This window comes from Hibiscus syriacus, unplaced genomic scaffold (assembly GCF_006381635.1).
Source record: "Hibiscus syriacus cultivar Baekdansim isolate YM2019G1 unplaced genomic scaffold, ASM638163v2 tig00110962_pilon, whole genome shotgun sequence".
In the NCBI taxonomy this organism is placed as follows: domain Eukaryota; kingdom Viridiplantae; phylum Streptophyta; class Magnoliopsida; order Malvales; family Malvaceae; genus Hibiscus; species Hibiscus syriacus.
The window spans coordinates 538,524-560,355 of NW_024062935.1; the positions used below are offsets into that span (position 1 = coordinate 538,524).

The window sequence follows — 21,832 nt, forward strand, 5'->3', positions numbered from 1 at the left end:
TTAATTATTTGTATCAAATTAAAGTAATTGAATCGAATATATTTAATATTATTATATCATTAAATATAAATCATTAAAGTCAAGTAATTATTATTAAATCATTAAAGTTAAATCATTAAAGTTAAGTAATTATTATTAAATCATTAAAGTTAAATAATTATTATTAAATCATTAAAGTTAAATCATTAAAGTAATTATTATTAAATCATTAAAATTAAATCATTAAAGTTAAATAATTATTATTAAATCATTAAAGTTAAATCATTAAAGTAATTATTATTAAATCATTAAAATTAAATCATTAAAGTAATTATTATTAAATCATTAAAGTTAAATCATTAAAGTAATTATTATTAAATTATTAAAATTAAATCATTAAAGTAATTATTATTAAATCATTAAAGTTAAGTAATTATTATTAAATCATTAAAGTAATTATTATTAAATCATTAAAATTAAATCATTAAAGTAATTATTATTAAATCATTAAGTTAAATCATTAAAGTAATTATTATAAATTATTAAAATTAAATCATTAAAGTAATTATTATTAAATCATTAAAGTTAAGTAATTATTATTAAATCATTAAAGTAATTATTATTAAATCATTAAAATTAAATCATTAAAGTAATTATTATTAAATCATTAAAGTTAAATCATTAAAGTAATTGAAATATAATAATACAAATTTATAAAATAATAAGATTACTGTTGCGGTCTGTATTGTGGAAGGTTTGGACAATTTCTTTTTGAATGACCTTCACCTCTACATAATCCACACCTCTTCGGTTAGCCTTTCTCTCTAATATGTATATCCATACTGGTATGAATACGAGTAGATTCCGGTCGACCTGTAGGACTTCTACGAAGTAGTGGATTTGGCAACCATTCATCATGATCTCGATTCTCCCAATAAGATTCATTTGGGATTGGTCTGAACTCAGGTTGTATATATTTAATATCCTGTGCAGGTGAAAGCACTCATCAACATAAGTGTATGAATTGATTCCAGTATGCATACATGCAGCGACTGCATGAGCACACGGATATCTCCACGCCTGAAAGCGGCCACTATCACACCATCTTTGTCGCAAATTAACAGTAAATGATTCTCGATCTGTTCCCTCATTGCGACGTATTATAATAATGGATGAATTATAAAAATTACATAAAACTTACTATAAATCCGATTTATTTCTTCCTTTGTTCAAACTTTTTTCTCTTTTTTTCCCGAAATAACTCTCGAAATCTCGATGTAAGCTTTTCTTCTCTTCTCTTCTAACTTCTCCTCGAACTCACTCTCTCACTCTCCCAGACACCACTATCCTCCTATTTATAAATCATATTCATTGTATTAACAACACCATTATTACTTCACATGCGCACATATTATGGAGTGATTTCGGATTACTACACCACCATGCAAAATTTTCTATTGATTATTGCATGCATTATTGCTTAACTTGTCACCTTTCTTTCTTTCACTTCATAAAATTAATACTTTTATAAATTTTCTTCTAATAACAACAAACTTTTCTTTTATAAAACATGTGCTTGCTTTCGTTTATTGCCAGGGACCAAACTTTTCTTTTATAAAACATGTACTTTTGTTTATTGCTAGGGCCCAATACTTTTGCAACATTTTATAAAGTGTATGCTTTGATATAAAATTTCCTTTGGCATTATCGGTTTCTAACTGCCAAAACTCATTGAATTATTGGCTTCCAAACTAACTCATTAGCATGCATTATTGGTGGACCTGCATGATGATGATGAAGAAGACGCCGAGAACTCCACCCCAAGGCTGAATAAGACGCCAAGAACTCCACCCCAAGGCTGAAGAAGACGCCGAGAGCTCCCATGAACATCTTTTGAACGAACATATATAGAAGACGTCGAGAGCTCCCATGAACATCTTTTGAACTAACATATATATAAGACGCCGAGATATCCGATAGTGAATCCCACACCACTTAAGACGCCGGGAAATCTTACTTTTCTGTAGCGAACACCTCATTTGAGGAAATAATAGCATGAGTATATTATTTTGGGAAATAATATATTGGCCATGCATTAACGTGGAAGTTTCCCCTTCTTTTATTATTATTTTCATATTATTATTTTATTTTCTTTGTTTTTGGTCCTTATATTTAGTATGTACGCTTTTTATATAATTATTTTTACTTTAAGTATTTTTGTTATGTATTAAATTTATATTTGTACATAGTAACATATTTTAATCATTATATCTTGTGTATTGATATACATGTTTATATATTAATATATCTTTTCATTTCTTTTTTTACTTTAACATAGGTTGGTAATATATATTCTTATATGTAAATAATACTTGTACTTGGTAAGTATATTTATCAAATTAATATGCATATAAAATGTATAGTTTTTATATGTTATTTGTGTTTGAAAATATTCTTTAATGTGCATTCTCTATATTAAATAGCTTTGACTTCTTATTTAATAAGTTTTTGTTTTAAAGTCTAAAATTTAGGATAAATGTATGTATATATTTATGTGTATATATATATATATATATATATATATATATATATATATATATATATATATATATATATATATATATAAACATATATTATAGTTTATTTAGTTACTCGGTTTAATAAGAGTATTTTATTTACTTATATGTATAAGTACTTTTTTTTGACATATTTTTAATTAGATATGTATTTATATAATACTAAAAGGAGATTTTTTTATTGTATCAAGTACTTATATTTAATAAAAATATATTATTGTTAGATCTTTTACTAATTATTCGACTAACCTTTAGAAGACCTCTAAAAATTTGGGGTGCCCTTCCAGGGTTATTCGAACGAAATATTATCGCTATTTATTACTTATTTATATTTATGATATATTAAGTCAATTAGATATATTTTAATCGCTTTAAATAAATCTTTCATTTTTAAATATTTGTATTTTTAATAAGATTATCTTGATAAGTAAATATTTATTGTGTGTTTTATTTATTTTAGCATTTCGTTATTTTATTTATTTCATGATATGTAAATATTTCATTTATTTTACACATGTTATTACTGTTGCATTCATAGATCATGTATTTGTTTTCTCGTTTCCCCAAAAGAATTAAAAGCAATGTTGTCTTGTATTGTGGGTTAACGAAATTACATCCGATATGACTAGATTTTAATTTTTGCTAATTTACATAGTAAGGGAATATCCTTTTTAAATAAAATCGAGTGAATTAAATCATTTTTATTGATTCAAATGTTTCAAAAAGGGATTCACTCATTCTGTTAAATTTTTTTATAGAAATAAAAGGATCATAATTTAAATTTTGAATTTAAATTTGTAAAATTTTACTATTTAGACAACGTATAATTGAGGGTATTAATTTTGGGCGTTGTGAGATGCTTATCATTTTCCATGTATAACCGACTCATTGATCTATAAAAAATGAATTTTTGATAACACGCATAGCCAAATAATCCTAAAGCTAGTGGGAGTGCTACTCTTTACCCCAGTTTACCGGGCCCAAATCCAGTCGAGCCATACAATGGCAAATATATTAATCACCTTTATTAAGATTAAAATTAATACTAAAGAAACTCTTCAAAATAATAAGGTACAAATCAGATAAGATGCTAAAATTTGTATATTATTTATATATTTGCAAACTGCAAACGAGTGAGTTTCTTTACAGGAGGATGAAAATATACAGAGACTCATATGTACAGATAAAACACAGAGACAAAGTAAACCACACACAAAATCATATGTACATGAGAAAAAGTAAAAATACAAAAGAGAACCAAGTGAGATTATTGTACAAAACAAGTTACTATGTCTGTCATCTCTTCCCTTCGGAAACTCCTAGAATTGCGGCCATAATTTCTCGATCGGGCTTCCTTCAAATCATCCAATCCTCTTGTTCTTGATTATTATCATCATAATTATTAGTTATTATATATATGCATAAAGATATATAGTGAAACTTCAACAGAAGTTTTATATATATATATATATATACAAAAAGTTTCTTTCATCTGTCGATCCTCCAAAAGAAAAGTCGCCGATTTTCTCTCTTAACGGTCCAAAGCACTCATCACAATCCTACAGAATTTACAAAACATGATTAGTTAAACACTTGGAACAAATTATTATTTATTTTTCAATTGAATTCATAAGCAAAATAACAAACAAAAAACGAGAGCTAACCAATCGTAAACAGTCGGACTTATGGGTTCATCTCGTTGGACTGTGGGCGATTTTCTTCTCGTGAATCTCCTGAAATCCCCAGATGGTGTCCCAGCTGCAACCATTAAAACATTTATTAAGCATTTCCAGGTGGATCTAAGGATGTGATAACGAAGAACAATACAACATGAAAAGGGAACATACGTGACAAAGGTGTCCCAGGGTTGCTAGACCCGGAAGGAGAGTCGGGAACTGAACCCGGCTCCACAGATATGTTTCTCAAACCAGAGTTGCTCTTAAGAATGGTAATGCTCCTGGTTATCATCACCTTGCTAGTATCAACAGGAGTAGACGATGATCCTGTGGCTGAAAATGAATTGTACTTTCGTAGTTTTCCGAGGCCGGTTTCTGGCATAGGCCCGGCAAGCGTTTCGTCCCAAAGTTTGTCTAGGATTCCCATGGTCAAACTCTTCTTCTCTATAACGTAACACCCGTTAAAAAGCCGTCAATCAAACAAACAAACGATATACTCGTGTATATGTGTGTGTGTATATATATATATATATATGTTTTTCTTCTTCTTGTTATATATATTTGTTTTTGTGATACGGCAGAGAAACGACTGTTACTAAGAGAGGGGAGGAAACGAATGAAGGGAAAGATTTGGCGAGGTAGTGGGGATATTGTTGAAAGAGTTTCTTGTTTCTTTATTCTCATTACAAATGGTGGATTAGGGTTTTTTTTATAGAGGAAGGGTGGAGACAGAGAAGGCCGTTGAAGCTCATTGTTTTAAAGATGGCTAAATTTGGGCTGCATGGCTCCGGCTAATCTGGCTTCATTTCAAGCCATCCAACAAATTTGGAACTATCGTTAAATTTGGGATCGTTTAGGTCTCAAATTAAATTAGTTATTCTTTTGATAATTAAGTGATGAATTTTATAAGCATACTAATTTATCAGTATATAGTTTATCAAAATATTCATGACTAAACTGGGATTATTTTTTAATAGAAATTGGGATTACTTTTAAAAATAAATGATTGTGAAATACAAAATAAGATATAATTGTTTTAACAAATCTGAATTCAAATATTAGTAACATACATAAATAAGTATGCATATTAGTGTATAATATGTAAATATAATTTAACAACATTTTTTGTTTCAACTTTTTTCAATAATAAAATAGTTTAGTTTCTTTAACTTTTCTTTCTGTTTTTTTAGTTTTCAAAATCTTACTTTTTAAATTAACTTCATTCAAAAATAATAATTTTTTTATTTAATAAATTAAAAAAATATAAATTATTTTAAAAAAAATTAAATGTTTCATTATAAAATAAATAATGTTCATATATATATATATATATGTGTGTTTCACTAACTAATAATATTAGTGACATTTAACGAGTGTTTTTTTTGGATAAGAAGAACGAAGTCGTGATCAAATATTGGGAATGACAAGACACTTAAAATAACAACTTATTATGTATTTAATCTAACATTTGAGAAAGCAAAAGTTTAATTTTACTTAAATTTAAAATGATAAAGACCTAAAATTATATAAAACCAAAAATTTTGATAGGGGTCCACTCCCTATATAGGTCCGTCCATGTGGATAATAATAAGCTTTTAATTACTATTTCAGTCTTAATTCATTTAATATAATTGTTAAACATTAATAAATTCTAAATTTTGATAAACCAAGACTCAACATGTTTGGTTAAATTGTTCGTTTTTGTTCTTTTATATTTCTTTAGATTATGAGTTCTAAAATCACTAGGAGCATTCCTATTTTTTCCCTAAAGACCCTTTTCCCCTTCTTTCTAAATAAGATTAGGATTAGATTTAGAATTTATCAAAATAATTTAAATAAACCAAAAAACACATATAACTTTTAAATTATAAAATAAAAGAATTGTGAATAATTCTAAAATCACATAAAACTCTTACGTAAATTATTTATAATATTAGAATACTTTTTATACTTGATAAAAGAAAGAAAAATAAATAAATTAAGCCGAGAGGAGGAAAGGGAAGTGAGGCTGAAGACAAGCTGAACCAGAAAACAAAGTTAATAGGAGCCATTTAGCTAAGAAATGGGAGAATTGGTCCAAGAGGGTGGGAACATGTGGCTCCCACTCTCCTAAATCTAAGCTTTACACGTCAATTAGATAAGATTGGAACTAAATCTCCATCCACCAACACTCTGTTGTTGTTGACTATAGTTCACTAATCACCACTATGTATGATTTTATATAAAATGGAATATTTATATTTTAAAGTTTAATCAATAAACTTTTAATTTAACTATAAAAAATAACTTTTAAAAGTTTTGATATTTTAGTTTAAATAAAATTATGCATAAATTATCAATTTGATTAATATTATAATTTTAACGGAAATATACTCATTTTTTTTATATACTAAGGTCTAAGAGTTGGTTTGCGCAAGAGTGAGAGAATATAGGAGTATAGGACCCTTAGTTGGTCACGTGATAATGATATTGCATCTAACTAGCCTCAGCAGCTACAACATTTGAACCTGCAAAAGCTTATGGGTAACATGATAATTAATACGAATCATTGAAATATTAAATTTTAGATAAATATAAAACTGACACAATAATGATTAAATCTAATTTATACCGAGGGAGAATAAAATATTTTAGTGTCTTCGGATTTTAAAAAAACAGTCGACGTTTCAGTTTAAAGAAAAAAAGTTTATAATGACATTATTGGTTTATCGATGCGATGTAATAAAACAATGTATTGATATAAAAATAAGTGTATGAATTATACTTACAATTAACTTTTAGTATATAAAGATTTTTTGTTGAAAAATAAGTGTTTAGTATTTTTTAAGTTATACTTTTAGATGTCTATCGTTAAAAGAAATCGTTAAATTACACGCGTGCGTTTGTATTTTTCTGATATTTTTTTTTAAAAAAAAATTAGAAACCCCTCCCTGTCACGATGACCTTCCCACTCGTTGTTGTCCCTTCCCCTATCCCTCTTGCTTTCTCTCCCTCCATCTCTCCTTCTCGTCCTCATTTCCGACAATAGACGAACAAACCCTGACGATAGATGGACAAAGAATAGCTTGAATCATCGACAAATGGAAGGAACTGTGACGTTGCAATCATCCATTTTTTGTTGTAATCGTCATTTGAATCATGAGAGTTCGGCCGTTGGGTGTTTGGTGATCGATCGTCATCAAGATTTTGGTCGATTGAGGTTGTTGGTGATGATGAGAGGATTGAAATTAGGTTTTTTTGGATTTTTTATAATTTAAAAAGTTTTAGGTTTTTTATAAAGGTGCCCTTGTAGTAGATCCAATTTATTATTTTCCCCTATGTATTTTCACATCAATTTAGCTCTCAAAGTTGCTCAATTGTATCATTCTATACTCTATCCCTAACTTAAAATCTTAAATTATAAACCCCAAGTTAGAGTTTAGTATTTAGAGTTTTGAGGTTATGGGGTTATGATTTAGGATTTAAAATTTAGAATTTTAAGTTAGGGGTTGGGTAGAGATTGATGCAATTGAGCTACTTCGAGGGCTAAATTGATATGAAAATACGATAGGGGCGAAAGAGATAAATTGAGTCTACTACATATGCAAAAGTTACCCTTTTGCCTTTTATAAAAATAATAAATCTAAGTATTTTTTTTGAAATTTTATATGGCCGAAATTTGTCAAATAACGGCCAAATTTAATGTCGGTCATGATTTAGGGATTTAAACGTGTAACGAAAAAGACTTAAGGCATATATTTTTAACGAAAAATTATTTAGACATCAAAAGTCAATTTTAATTATAACTTAGTCACCTATTTTTATTTTAAGCATGAAATAATTGATGTACATTGCATTTGGAGGATTGCAAACAATTTTCAAAATGCTCAGCCTTTTGTCAAATAGAAATTCAAGCAAGGAACCAATGGATGATCTTTGCATACCTCTAATTCTTGATTAATGTAAAAAGAAAGAGACCCTATTTGTTTGGACTAAAAGGTTTCCCTTTTACTTTTATTAATTTCAACCAATTGTGTGGCCATACATCCACCAGCATGATTAGATATTAAACAAATAATTTTGGTTATAAACAAAATAAATAATATAATAAATTAGGAAATGAGTAGGACAGACATATCAGTGGGAATTAAAGTGAAAGTTAAAAAAAATATAAAGTTGGAATGTTTTTGGGTGTCAAATTAACATCAGAAGTGGTCCACTTATGCAATTTCTATAATTCTAATAAATTTCTATCAAATCCATCTCTGTTAGTGGCCCCCCCACAAAGACTTTCGTGTTGTTTTCTTGTATCAACGATGACTTATCAAATGGGAGATAAGTATACCAAAGTCCCTTTACCGCAGTGCGGTCACCAAAAACATGAAAGATGCATTTGAGAGAACCGTATGCGTTGCGTAACCGGTAAACGCTAGACTAGAAGAGCCTAGTTACTTGAAACCGCGTCCCATTCACTTTGCACTCTGAGAATATGCAAGGTGTCATGTATAACTTTGATATGAATGTTATTCCTATTTGTTGAACTCAAGTTTGAAGTAAATTTGGTAGCTTTTACCCGTATGAAAATTATCTCCAACCTTATCACTGTTTCGTATCTTCTTTTAGAACATTAACTCTTTAACATTTTATTTTGGAATAAAATGTCTACTCGATAAATGAAAATCGTTAATTGACTAACGATCAATGCTTCTTATTGATTTGGCAAATCCAAGATTGATATCACATCATAAAAAAATATTTTTAAACTGTTTTTTTTAAATATATTTTCATAAGTATATATGTAATTAATTATAATTATAATTTACTCTAAAAAATTTTTTTTTGTTGAAATGGTATCACACATGAATTTGTCACGTCCGTATGAAATATTGACAATTACTAACAATTTTCATCTAAACATGTTTGTTCAAGAGCTAAATGTTCGACAAAATGATAAGAGACAAACAACCATTTGTACAAATGTTGTGATGATTTTGTTATTATGCCTAATTTTTCTATACATGTTTCTTTTAAAGATTTCTAAGCATTTAAGAATTTATATTTTTCATAATTGATATGAAAAAGAAACACTGGGTATGCACCAAAAATGGTTGCCATTAAAAATATATATTGTTAACTTTAAAGAGGTGAAATTTTTTAAATTTAGTATACAAATTCGAAAAAGGCTGGGGCTTCCCCTTTTACAATGCAAAAAATAATAAAAATAAATTATATTAAATTGTTGTGGGAATAAGAAGATTGGGCAATTGGATTAGGCATATCCCTGAAAGTTTGGGCTGGCTGGTTCAACTTCAACTTGAGGGGTTGACCCGATAATGTCTCACATGTTTATCGGGAATGATCCACTTTGTTGGTATCAGATTGCCCAAACAAGTTCACTACTCTCCATCATTTATTGGGCTTCTTTTCTTTTTTAATGTACGTACTCTGAAGTATACTTGTTTTAAAATTTTGATTGAACTGGTGTTGTAAATTAATTAAATATTTATAATTTTGATTAAAATTTAATTAATATTATTAATTAAATATTAAATATATTTATTCATTTACATTATTGGTGTGATAAAATCCAGTATTTAATTAGCTAAAAAATATTATAAACCTAGTATAAAATATTTAGGGAAGCGATCTATTTACACCGGTGTAAAATTATTGTAGTTTTAACATTCTTCCAAAATAAATTTATAATTAATATTTTAATAATTCAACACTTGAATTTATCACTATAATTCAATTTGTCATGCATGTAAAATTTTAAAACAATCAAATATCAATCCAAGATATTATATATTTTAATATACATTTAATAATTGATTTTTTACACAAAATAAATAATTAAAATTTATTGTTTATTCAGAATTTAACATATGTAATTTATACAAATGAAACATAAAATGTAAAATATGATAATTGAATGATTAAAATATTTATTACCCAAAAAGTTATATATATATATATATATTTGTTTTATAACACGACAGATGCTTTTGAAAGGAAAGAAAGGTTAAAACTACTTTATTACAAATAGTATAGATCAATATATGGAAACGTGTGAACCCCAACTTGCAACATCTTGCTTGCCGTATTAATAAAGATGACAACGATGTAATTAAAGATTGAATCATTTCGGTGGGGGAATGAATCTTAGATGATTCATAAGTAATACAGCCTAAATTGTAATTATTATGAGGGTAAATTACGCATTTAATACCTAAATTATCAGTTTTGGTTCGTTTTAGTACTTAAACTTTCATTTTTTTCAAAATCATGTCAAAGTTTAGTTTTTGTTTCATTTTAGTACCCTTGTTCAAAATTTAACATTAAGTTCTAAAAAATTGAAAGTTTAGGTATTAAAATGGACCAAATTGATAGTTTAGATACTAAACGTGTTAAGTTTTTAACAATGAGGTATTAAAATAAAACAAAAGATAAACATTAAGTATGATTTTGAAGAATAAAAAATGAAAGTTTAGGTATTAAAACATACTAAAACTGATAGTTTAGATACTAAATACGTAGTTTACCCTTTTTGTGATTCCATCTGAACTTGGTACCTAACCGATTATACTTTTCAAAACACTCAACTTGTTAGCCTTAAAAATTGAAACTGAAAAGTAAAGGTTGTTAACATCAAGACTTTAAACTTCAACTTGCTACTTTTGTTGTATCCTCGGCTATTCCACAACTTGTCCAATTTGCCATATTTTTTTTTTCAAATGGAATCAAACAGCGCTCTTGACCTGAGATCAGTTTTTCTTTTCTTTTTTAAATAAAAGAAATAGTGATGATGAATAAAAAAACCATGCAAGCTGCCAAGTTGCATGGCAAGTGGAAACTGATAGAGAAGATGTGAAGGAACCTTTTATGCAACTTGTAAGGTAGCTTCTAGTTAGGGCCCATTGTTGCCTCTAATTAAATTACGTCTAACCGTATGTTAATGATGTTTAATATAAAATTAAGTGAAATGAACTCAGATAATAGGAATATAGGATAGAATATTCGTAATATTTAAAATCAAAATATGTTCAAATTCATAAAAAAAAAATATTACATAAATTATAGACTCTCCTAATGTTGGGGAGTGTTGCCTCACCGTTGTGAGAAAGACTTTATTATTAGGGATAAGCACATGATATTACGTTGAATAAGTGAATTTATAAATTTTTGAAATAAAAATAAATTACAACTAAAGAGAGAGAAAAGTAAATTATTAGCAGTTTCCATTGACGGCCTTGATATCAAACTCTAGCAGTTTCCCTCGTTTCTTAGCAATCCTCGACTGAAAACAGCCGAACCGACAGTTTTGGATCCGATTGATGTTGTCTGTTTGGCACTGTGACGATCAGTCTGCCACCATCTTGGCCACAGGTGGGCCAAAATGGTAAGGTTGAAATTGAATCAAGTTAATGACTAAACCGGTGTTACCAAGATGAATGCCGACGCCGTTGGAAGAAACATCATGGCCCCACGAAACCTTTTGCTTCCGGCCCTCCCTACGTCTACTACGACCGGTTCCTCCTATGGCTCTTCTCTGTCGCCTGATACCTTGCTTCTGGTCTATCTATCTTGAAAACATCAATCGGAAAAAAAGGCTTTCATGAGAATTTTACATTTGAAATGTTGTTGAAAAAAAAACAATGTAACTAGCATTTCAAATGCATCGGTCGAATTTTTTGTTTGAATAAATACTTAAGGTTTCTATCTATACCTTAGACGACATGATACTGAAATAAACAGACAAAAGACATTTTACCTGTCTCTCCTCCGCATCTCATATAACCTACTCCAATGTTATGCTCCTTCGATGGTGCAATGCTATTTTATGACACATGATGCCTTGACACAAAAGTTGAACAAAAGCATTAACCAAAAAAGACTAGACCAGGTGCTACCTAACAAGCTACTTCAAAAACGGAAAACTCAAGCTATGTAATGACTAATGAGTCCCTATCAATCAAATCACAATTAACCCTGTTTCTTAACACAGAACAGAGGACACAATATTCTGTAAGGCCATTGTTACATATGTTATTGGGACACTATATTAGTTGGATTGGAGTGATAGGAGATCCGACTTACCCCGAGAAAGAAACCATTAAGTTGTGCATCGAAGCTTTCCGGGATGGTCTCCCCCGAACTGCTATCGGAGGAACTCTGCTTGGAACCCTGACAGTAAGACCCAAACGAAGATGAAGCAGTACAAGAAGTGGACTCATATGAATCAATGTCAGCTTGGAACATCTCTTCAAACAATTCTTTTAATTCCTCCAAGCTTTCTTCTCCGTTTTCCTATACATTAAAACACACATTCGTATCAGATATATAAGCTATTTCAAATTCCACTAGTATATTGAATCCAGAAACAATGAAACAAGACTTACACTGGGTTTTGTCTGGAGCATCATCTCTGTCATTTCGTTCAAAAAGTCTCCCATTCCCTGAAATCAAACCATTCCATGAAAATAAATATTAACCCTGACCTAAATCTACTTGAAATTAATATTACATGTATCGACAATAAAAAATAAAATAAAAAGATGTGGACAACAGCAAAGCAAAGTTACATTTTCGTCATCATCACTGTCATAAACTCCTACGTCGTACAGGAACCTCTTGTTTGCGGCAGACAGAACTGTAGAAATAACTCCCACTTAAATTACTTTAAAAAGAGAGAAAATAGAAAACAAATGAAATCCCAAACTTTTACGAGTATAAAACTGCAAATTGCAATTGAATGAGGAATACAATAGGAAAATAATACCACCTCTGTTGTGTCATTTATGTTTTATATTGCTTATTTAATTTTTTTTAATACGAGAATGTGATAATTTAAAAAAACACACACATTTAACCGGACAAATGAAGTAGATAGAAAGAGAAAATCACCAGAATAGGCTTGTTGAATGGCCTGGAGTTTCTTCTTGGCATCTTCCACGAACTTGGAATTTTCCGATGCAGAGCAACGATCAGGGTGCCATCTCTGTACCCATCAAACAAACACCAAATTCAAACTTTGCTTTTTACAACAAAAGAATTCATTGCAAGCGTATAATTCCCCGGAAAGAAACCCAGAATTTTCACAGGAAGGGTTGGATATTATTTTACAGCCAAAAGCCAAAACAAGACTGAACTCGGTATCGGTTCAAAGTATGGATTATTAACACCACGAAGTAAACAATTCAAATCAAATGCTAAAACTCTAACCAGTGCAAGTTTCTTATAAGCAGTCCTGAGCTCTGCTTGAGTGCATTCTTTATTCAACCCCAGAACAGCATAGAAATCATTGTTCTTCGCTCCTCCACTTGCCATTTCTTCGATAAACAACCCGAAAACACAAACCCAACGCCAAAACTCAAAACACAACTCCTTGTCTTGTCGACAAATTATAGTAAGCAACAGAAAAACATAAAACCAGAAACCTAGCTTAGGACTATAATCTTTGTGGGAACTGCAACACGGAATCTCAGCATGTGTTTCCGTAAAGGGAAAAATTGTAATAGACAAAAGAGAAAAAGAAAAACAGAGGGAAAGGAAGGCAAGTGAATCTCTGCGAACAACGGTAGCTCTCCAGAAACCGGTTATTTATACAAGTTTTTATGGTTTGCTGCTTCGCTTGTTGTGAATTTATATATACATGAATCTGTTTGTTCAAATTTTTTTTGTGTGCAAACGAATAAAATAGTGATACAGTGAGGAAAATAGATAAGGTGGAGGCCAATGGACGGTGATGATTGATTTGAAGGACGGGGATATTTTGCCTAATCGCGTATCCGATTATTAAAATTGGCTCAATTTACCATGTAATTCCCCTTCCAATGTGTAAAATGAGCTTAATCCAGTTCACTTTTGTCTGTCGTCAGCTCAGTTGCGCTGCCCCCGCATTAGCACGTGCCTTCATTTTCTTGTAGATGCTATGCATTAATTAAATTTTTTTGTATGATTTTAAATTGAAGATAAAGAAAGTAATTTTCTTTACCTAAAGTTTCTTTTTTCTAGATGGAGTCTTTCAGGACATTATTTTAATAAAAATTTCGAAGTTGGTTCAACTTGATCCTAGTTGAAGGGGTCCACCTATGGAGGTAGGATGATCGAGTTCCTTTTTAAAACCCAAATGGCAAGTGGTTTAACTTGAGTGTTCATTATTCTCTCACAACTTGATTGAAATGAGGTTCACCTTTTTATTATGAACAATCCAAAGATATATCATGCATATGCCTGATATATATAACTATAATAATTTAGTATACATACATATTTGATTTAATCAAACGGTATATAACCGTTTGATTACTATTTAGAAAGATAATCAAATTATTTGTTTTATTAAAACTAAAATCAAATTATTAAACGGACAATAAATCAAGTTTTAGGTCATTGCAATGACTAAGCATTGCGATTCACTTTGCATTCTCAGCATGTTAACAATAAGTTAATTAATCATGTATTATATACATAACTAGGTAATTTAGTCACATTGTTAAAGTATACGCATCCTTTTGATCACTAGTTAAAAAGATGATCGAATAAACACCCCTGAAATCAAGCTGTACAAAACCCTAACTACAGCTGAACGGCTTCCATGGGAAAAATAAGATAATCGGATGAGATTACGTCTAATTAACTAACTCATTTCAAATGCACAAACTCAAGTAATGATGCTTCTCAATTAGACGCGATTTCTTTCATGGTCTGGATGGGATTGAAGCAGCTTGTACCCCGGGTGGTTGGTCCAAAATAAACAGTCTCGAAAGTACTGTAGTGGTCCAAACTCCAAATTTATGAAACAGGTTAGAAACGGCCACGTGAATTTGGTTTGGAATCTGTCCAAATCACGTGCCTTTTTCTTTCTCTTAACATTGTAGAACCAACCAATCAAAGCCCTCACCACACTATCATAATCATCATCTCTTTCTCCCGCAATTTGCATTGATTCTGTTTTGAAAAATAGATAATGAAGATCTCCAGAACAAGGGAAAGAAACCCCCAAAAGGGTATGGTTTGGTCCCCTTGTGTACCGCAAAAGATCACTGAACGATTAATCATGGATTCAATGTTTTATCTGATAGGTTTTTTATATGTATAAAGATCAGGTATTTGTGTTTAGTTTGGTGATATTCATCTACGCAGGTGCATGCACTTCAATTATTTATGCTATATATTGCGGATACTAATACATTAAGGTCTGAATTTTAATATTTACAATATCAGTATCGTTGCATTAATTGAAAGTATATAATAGCAGTGAGTCAAAGTTTCCAGTGTGTTCCAAAGTATCAGAGATATCATGGAGAGGGATTCAACCACTTGCATTTTGCATGTGCATGTGCTAATGCTACATTTGGAATACATTTTCCCACGTCATTCCCATTATTATTAGTTTCCGATAGCATTCTAAAATGCATATAATGTATCATACCCGTATTATGTCTTTGTCTGCAACGCCCACAATTTTAAATAACGAACAGAAAAAAAATATTATATTATTTTATCCAGAAATTTCCAAATAAAAGAAGAATAGTCCATTCCATTAATAGGGTGATATATATTGCAAGTTGGGACCATTTCATTAATTATACAAAGTTCATAATAATAAAATTTTGAACCTTTACGGATTTCTTTTCCCCCCCCGAAGCACTGTTGATAAAACATTATTATTAGTTTAAATAATCGAGATTAATTTGTAAAAAATAGAAATTAATATCAATTGATTAAATAACGGTCATGGGGGGGAATGCATGATATGCTAATATAATACCTCACATTTTATGTTCTTCCTTTTCCCAAACTGAAATCACCAGAAATCACCAGCACGCCACCACCTGCATTAACTAATACAGACATCCCAAGTATACGAGATGGATTCATCTCCCAACTTTGCTTCTATCACATCCCCTCTCCATGTTGCCAAATACTGATCCAGATGTATCTGCAAGTGCCAGGTCATTCAAATTATGCACCATATTCCAATATTTTCACTTCATTTAGACACTACCTGTTGTTCCTTTTCTGGTTCTGGTATATTTCCGATATGCGTCTGCTCAACTTTAATTGCAAAGTTTATATAAAAGAATCATGTGTCAGACACAGGAGTCGAAAACCTCCACTAAATGATAAAAACATTTCACAAGGGATGCAACCAAGCAAATTGAGACCCTCCCGACCAGAAGAAATCTAAAACATGAGCATGTGACATTTGAATTCTCTTTCCGATTGCAAGTGGAAATCAAGAACCTGTTAGATAAATAACTTAAATCCCATGTTCAAGAGTTTAGTTATATTTTGAAATACGCCCCATGAGTACAAACCAGTAATATTGATAGCTAAGAATACTAGATTGTGGAATATGACAGCTGTCTTTGGGAACAAAAACAAAAGATTGCCATGAATTATCTTCCATATGTCCAGGAGAATTCACCCAATTCTCCGTATAAATCTGCATAGAAGTGTATAAGATTCAAAAAGGTAGGAGCAACATAAGTAAAAGGCTTGATATCTGTTTACTACTTTTGTTCAATACGATGTAAACAACTCAGCGTAGATATATAACATCTCCCGTCTCCTTTAAGTCTTAATGCTATCATATGCCTCCAAATCAATGAAGCCATCAAACTACAGATATATGAATGGAAGATAAAAGGGTCACTAAATGAAAATAATTATTGCAGAAGAATCAATGTAATTTACTGTGCTTGCACATAAAGTGAAAATTTTCTGCTTTATCCAAAAGGCAAAATAAAAAACATTCTGTTTTATCTATGAAGACTGAAGAAGGGCATTCGACAGCATTTCCTCATTTGAAATCTTACAAATAAACCTAAAGTTGGAGTGATATGAGCTCACTTGGGACAAATAGAAAGCCCCTCCATATAATAGAAATAGATAGACAATTAACACCATGAAGCATCTAAAGAAAGGGAAGACAGAGTCCTAAGTTCCAAAAATGACATTCTAAAGACAACTACCAAAGGGGTAAGCCACAATTCATGTCTTTTTGAGACATACCACATACGTAGGAGAAGACTATTATCACTTCAAAATGATATTTGAAAGAGTGAGTTTTGAAAGCAAGCTTTAATGCAACATTCATAAAGCTAAACAGTCTTTCCAGATTCATCCATGGTTCCACATTATTTCAGTGACTAGAGAGTAACCTTTCGGTAATACCTTTTTGATTCTGGGAAAATCAATCTAAGGACAGCACTCAGCACTAAAGACTCGATGATGGCACGGAAAATTAACATCACTTAAAATTGATGCGATAAGAATAACTAAACCATTACAATCAGGAAACTCTAGAAATTAAGCATTTCTTGGTATGAAAGATGAAAAAAACGTGAGAATGAAATAATTGTTTATCAAATGATTAAGATTCATGACAACTATCCTATTTTGTAGCTAAACCATTAGATTAACAAATTCTCCTTTCTCATGCCTTTCAATATTCGTACCAAGCAGAGCCTCCATGAAAGAAAATGGAATTATTGTTCACCTTCTTGGACCGCATTCCACAAAAGCCGCTCCTGGTTATTTTCCATTTCGTACCTTCGTTTACATCCAGGGAAAGGTTTCCGGAGAAAACTCCTAACAAAATATGTTAAGCATAATAAGCAATTAAATAAGAAACACAAATTTTTCATGATGAAAAGTGTATCAATGTCATGAAATTTGAATGAACCCTAATTCTCTCTCTCTCACACACACACACACACGCGCGCGCGCGCATGATAAACAAAAAATTAACAACAACACTTATATTGACGATTACCGCTTGTTTTATTTGAATCGTCTTTGATCTCCAACGAAGCCGAAGACAACCCTGAAAAGTATAATTCTTAGCAAAATTTTCTTTAAAATCATGTTAAGAAATAACTCTGAGAGCAGTCTTAGAGCCACCTCCATATTCAGCATCAGAATAAAGATGCCATTTTTTTTATCTCCTCTTTTGAACTGAAATTGAATATGTATTTTTCAGCGGGAGGGATCCAATCCTCAACGTTCCATGTCAGAGCTTCATTTGTTTTTAACAAATTTCAAATCAATTACCATTGGGGTGACAAAGGAAAGGGATCGATATTTTAAAAAAAATGAAAAATAAACAGATTAACCAAAGTAATAATCTAAAGCTTTTACCTTTCTTGGTTGCATATTGAGGGAAGCTTGCCATATCCCGCGCAACCTTGACATTTCGTCCTAAATTCTGAAACAAAATTCAAAATTTCAACAACTCCAAAAAAATTGAAAAACTATAATCATTTGGATTGAATTAAGCCAAATAGAAGTAGCTAAAACCTGTTGCAGTAGCTACGTCAGTGACCGTCAACAGTCGCTAACAAAGAAGGGAGAGACATCTTTTACTATTATACATTTTCTTTTACCTTCTTCGCCCGACTACAAAATATTTGGTTGGTTTTGCATTTTATGGATCCAAGAGGAATTCAGGGCCCCAGTATTTTATTTTCTTCTTTTGGAATTAGGTGATTTCAATTATATATATATAAAGCCATTATTTTATTTTTCATAAATTACATTTTATTAAACCAAATTGTGTTTAATAAATTTTAATAACTTACATGTCTTTAATATTAATATAATGGAGTTTTATATGTAAATATCTCTTCACATACTATTAAAATACATAAAGAGTATTTATTTATTTATTTAAGCTTTTCTTAATAATATGTGGCAATTATATTATAGTTTTTATTAAAAAAATATTTAAATATATATTTTTATAGATGAAATTATTCGAATTTAAAATCTCGAAAGAATATTGTTTTAAAATAATAAATTAGTAATATCTATTAAAAACTTATTTGCCCTTTTTCTCTTACATTATTTTTTCAATCAATAATTTTATTAATTTTAAATTAATTATCAGTAATTAGTTTTTTTCTTTTATCATCTCTTTTTATTTCTCTAAATTTTGTGTATATATTTTTACTATGTTTTTGTTTTTCATATATGAGTTGTGTTATTTTATTTTAGTTAATCTTTTTAATATTTATGAAGTTTGTGAATGATTTTATTTGTTTCTATAAGAATGTTTTCTGTTTGTTTTTATACCATGTTTTTTTATTTTCTATCGATTTGATGTAATTTCTTATTAATGTTTATTTAATTATTCTATTAATATACTAATGTTTACAATATTCGAATCAATTCTCTTTTATTAATATGTACTAGCACGTTTTTTAGTCACTCTTAGTTAGAAGAAAGGCTTAATTATAGAAGAAGTGCCAAACAATAGCTCTTCCCATATGTCTAAACTATTTTCTAATGATTATGGTGTCTAACTTTGTAAACTTTATTATTTTTGGTGTTTGGATCGTAATTGTCATTAATTTTTTCCGTTAAGTTACATATGTCATGTACTGGTAATTTTGATTTTTTAAATTAAGAATATAATTATATTTATAAAAAAAAACTTTAATTTTTCTCATATTATAAAAAAACTAAAATTCATAGAAACCTTAAATCCCTAACCCTAATTCGTTACCACTGCTATTTCCGTCCATGACCATCATTGCCAACATATTCCCTACCGTCCTCGTAGTCGTACACCGTCGTAGTTTACGTTGATTGGTTGTCATAATCGCGATTTTCATCCTAGGGTTCGCGGGGTACTAAACATCTTTGTTGTCGATCGATCATAATTTCATAGAGGTATTGGTTGTTTAGGGGAGGTGAGATCGGGTGTAACTTCGTTGATGGCAAAAGGTGGCGGTCAACGTGGGTTTACGGGTTGAAATAAATGTTTTCAAAGTTTTGATGCTATTTGAAAATATTTGTGTTTTTAATTTAATTTTAATTTTTGAAATTTTAAATAAATTTTTTAAAACTACCATAATGAGACACGTGTCACTTAACTCAAGAAATTAATAAAGTTTATGGCTTGAACAACTAAAATGATAATTTTTATAACGTTACACGTTTTATAACGTTACACATCAAGGTTATTTTAAAATGTGATTTAAATACCTGTTTGTAAAAACGATATAAATTAGACACTTATTTTATAATTAAGACTGAAAGGAATAGATCAATAAAAAAAAAAGGCATGAACCTGTTTCGATCTATACTTTGGATATGACACCCAAAACAATTATTTTTATTTTTTTAAATATTAATATTATTTTTTAAATAATTAATATCTTTAAAGAAATTGATATTCATCACTTATCTTTACCCGCTTAATTTTGCTTTTAATTTTAATATCAAATTCTAAAATATTTTACTAATGAACGTGAGACGTTTGGCTAACAAATGTTATTACAATCGGTTGAAATTTTAAAATTTTAATTTGTAAGGTAAAATTCAAATCTTGTAGTGGTATTTTTTTTCTTTTAGAATTTGTAAATTCCTGTGTAAATTTGTTTTGAAGTTAAAGACCACCATTTTATCCCTCCAGCAACATCGGAAAATGAGCGCAGTCGCAGACACAATCAACCATTCTCCAGTTTCCCGGAACACATGGAAAAATTAATGTTCCCTTCACGGGCTCAAGACAGTCTTGAGAACGACAACAGAGGATTCAGTGGCATACCAGTAGACATTTTAGACACTCCCAAGGAGATCTTTCTCTACTTAGATGTTCCGGAGTTGTCCAAGTTGGATATCCAGGTAATAGAAAAGACAAGAAACCAAAACAGCCGTCATAGCGGTGTTTTGCTTTTGGGTATGATCTTCTGGATGACATGGAAATTTTTGTTCTGAATTTCAGGTCAGTGTTGAAGATGAGAGTACGTTGGTGATCAAAAGCGGTGGGAAGAGAAGACGTGGGGAAGTGGAAGAGGAAGGGTGTAAATACATAAGGCTCGAAAGGAAGGCGCCCCAGAAGCTTATGAGGTTGCCAGAGAATGCTAACGTGTCGGCAATTGCGGCCAAATGCGAGAATGGGGTTTTGACTGTGGTGGTTGAGAAGCTTCCTCCACCTCCAAAGCCTAAAACAGTTGAAGTTGCAATTTCTTAAGATAACGATGATTGAGTACGGGCGGTGGCCCATGTTTTCGTGGTAGAAAAGCTGTTGGGTTCCTATGAAAACAGCAATTGGAGGATGGATAGGTTTAGGTGTTGATTGTGATACCTGGAGGGTTTGTTGTACTTAGGCGTCCATCTGTACGTATTTTTATTGGCAATGTTAGTGGGCAGACGTGCGCCTCTTCGGTCTACAGTTATATCAGTTATTAATTTTGCAATTCCTATGGTTCGTTCTCAAGTAAAGAAAAACTGCGAAAACCAAGGAATAATTCACTCTGGACTTCATTCATCCACGATTTAGCTTAATTTGCTCATACTTGGGAAAAACTTCAGCCTGCCCCAAGGAACAATTATCAAAAGTTTAATATGCAATTGCCAGACGTTAAACTCTTGATACGTCCACTAACGACCTTTAGAAATTAGAAATCCTTAAATGAGGGTTGCCCTCATATCGTTACAAATGTTAGATGAGTTTGATTATGTTTCAATGTACAGTAATTTGATCATGCTTCGGATACGCAACTGTATTGGATTAGCTAACAAAACTGAGTACATGTTATGCGCAGCCTGTCACTCAAACATTCCAACCATTACTTTCTCCGATTTTGGAATACCAGTCGGATATGT

The 21,832-nt window shown here is 30.5% G+C and overlaps 2 protein-coding genes and 2 pseudogenes across 2 annotated transcripts; 1 reads left to right on the forward strand and 3 right to left on the reverse strand.

The window, feature by feature from the left end:
• Window positions 1-3,643: 3,643 nt before the first annotated feature.
• LOC120148479 (dormancy-associated protein homolog 4-like) lies at window positions 3,644-4,934 on the reverse strand. Its single transcript, XM_039161589.1, has 3 exons — window positions 4,403-4,934; window positions 4,220-4,313; window positions 3,644-4,114 (listed from the first exon to the last, which is right to left on the reverse strand). Exons 1-3 carry the CDS (start codon window positions 4,656-4,658, stop codon window positions 4,087-4,089), a joined length of 378 nt encoding a protein of 125 aa, XP_039017520.1. The 5' UTR covers window positions 4,659-4,934; the 3' UTR covers window positions 3,644-4,086.
• A 6,429-nt stretch (window positions 4,935-11,363) lies between these two features.
• On the reverse strand, window positions 11,364-13,823 carry LOC120148480 (chaperone protein DnaJ-like). Its single transcript, XM_039161590.1, has 6 exons — window positions 13,433-13,823; window positions 13,115-13,208; window positions 12,793-12,860; window positions 12,610-12,666; window positions 12,308-12,517; window positions 11,364-11,789 (listed from the first exon to the last, which is right to left on the reverse strand). Exons 1-6 carry the CDS (start codon window positions 13,535-13,537, stop codon window positions 11,571-11,573), a joined length of 753 nt encoding a protein of 250 aa, XP_039017521.1. The 5' UTR covers window positions 13,538-13,823; the 3' UTR covers window positions 11,364-11,570.
• Window positions 13,824-15,991: 2,168 nt separating this feature from the next.
• Window positions 15,992-18,602, reverse strand: LOC120148505 (annotated as a pseudogene).
• A 2,046-nt stretch (window positions 18,603-20,648) lies between these two features.
• LOC120148521 lies at window positions 20,649-21,284 on the forward strand (annotated as a pseudogene).
• The last annotated feature ends 548 nt before the right edge of the window (window positions 21,285-21,832 follow it).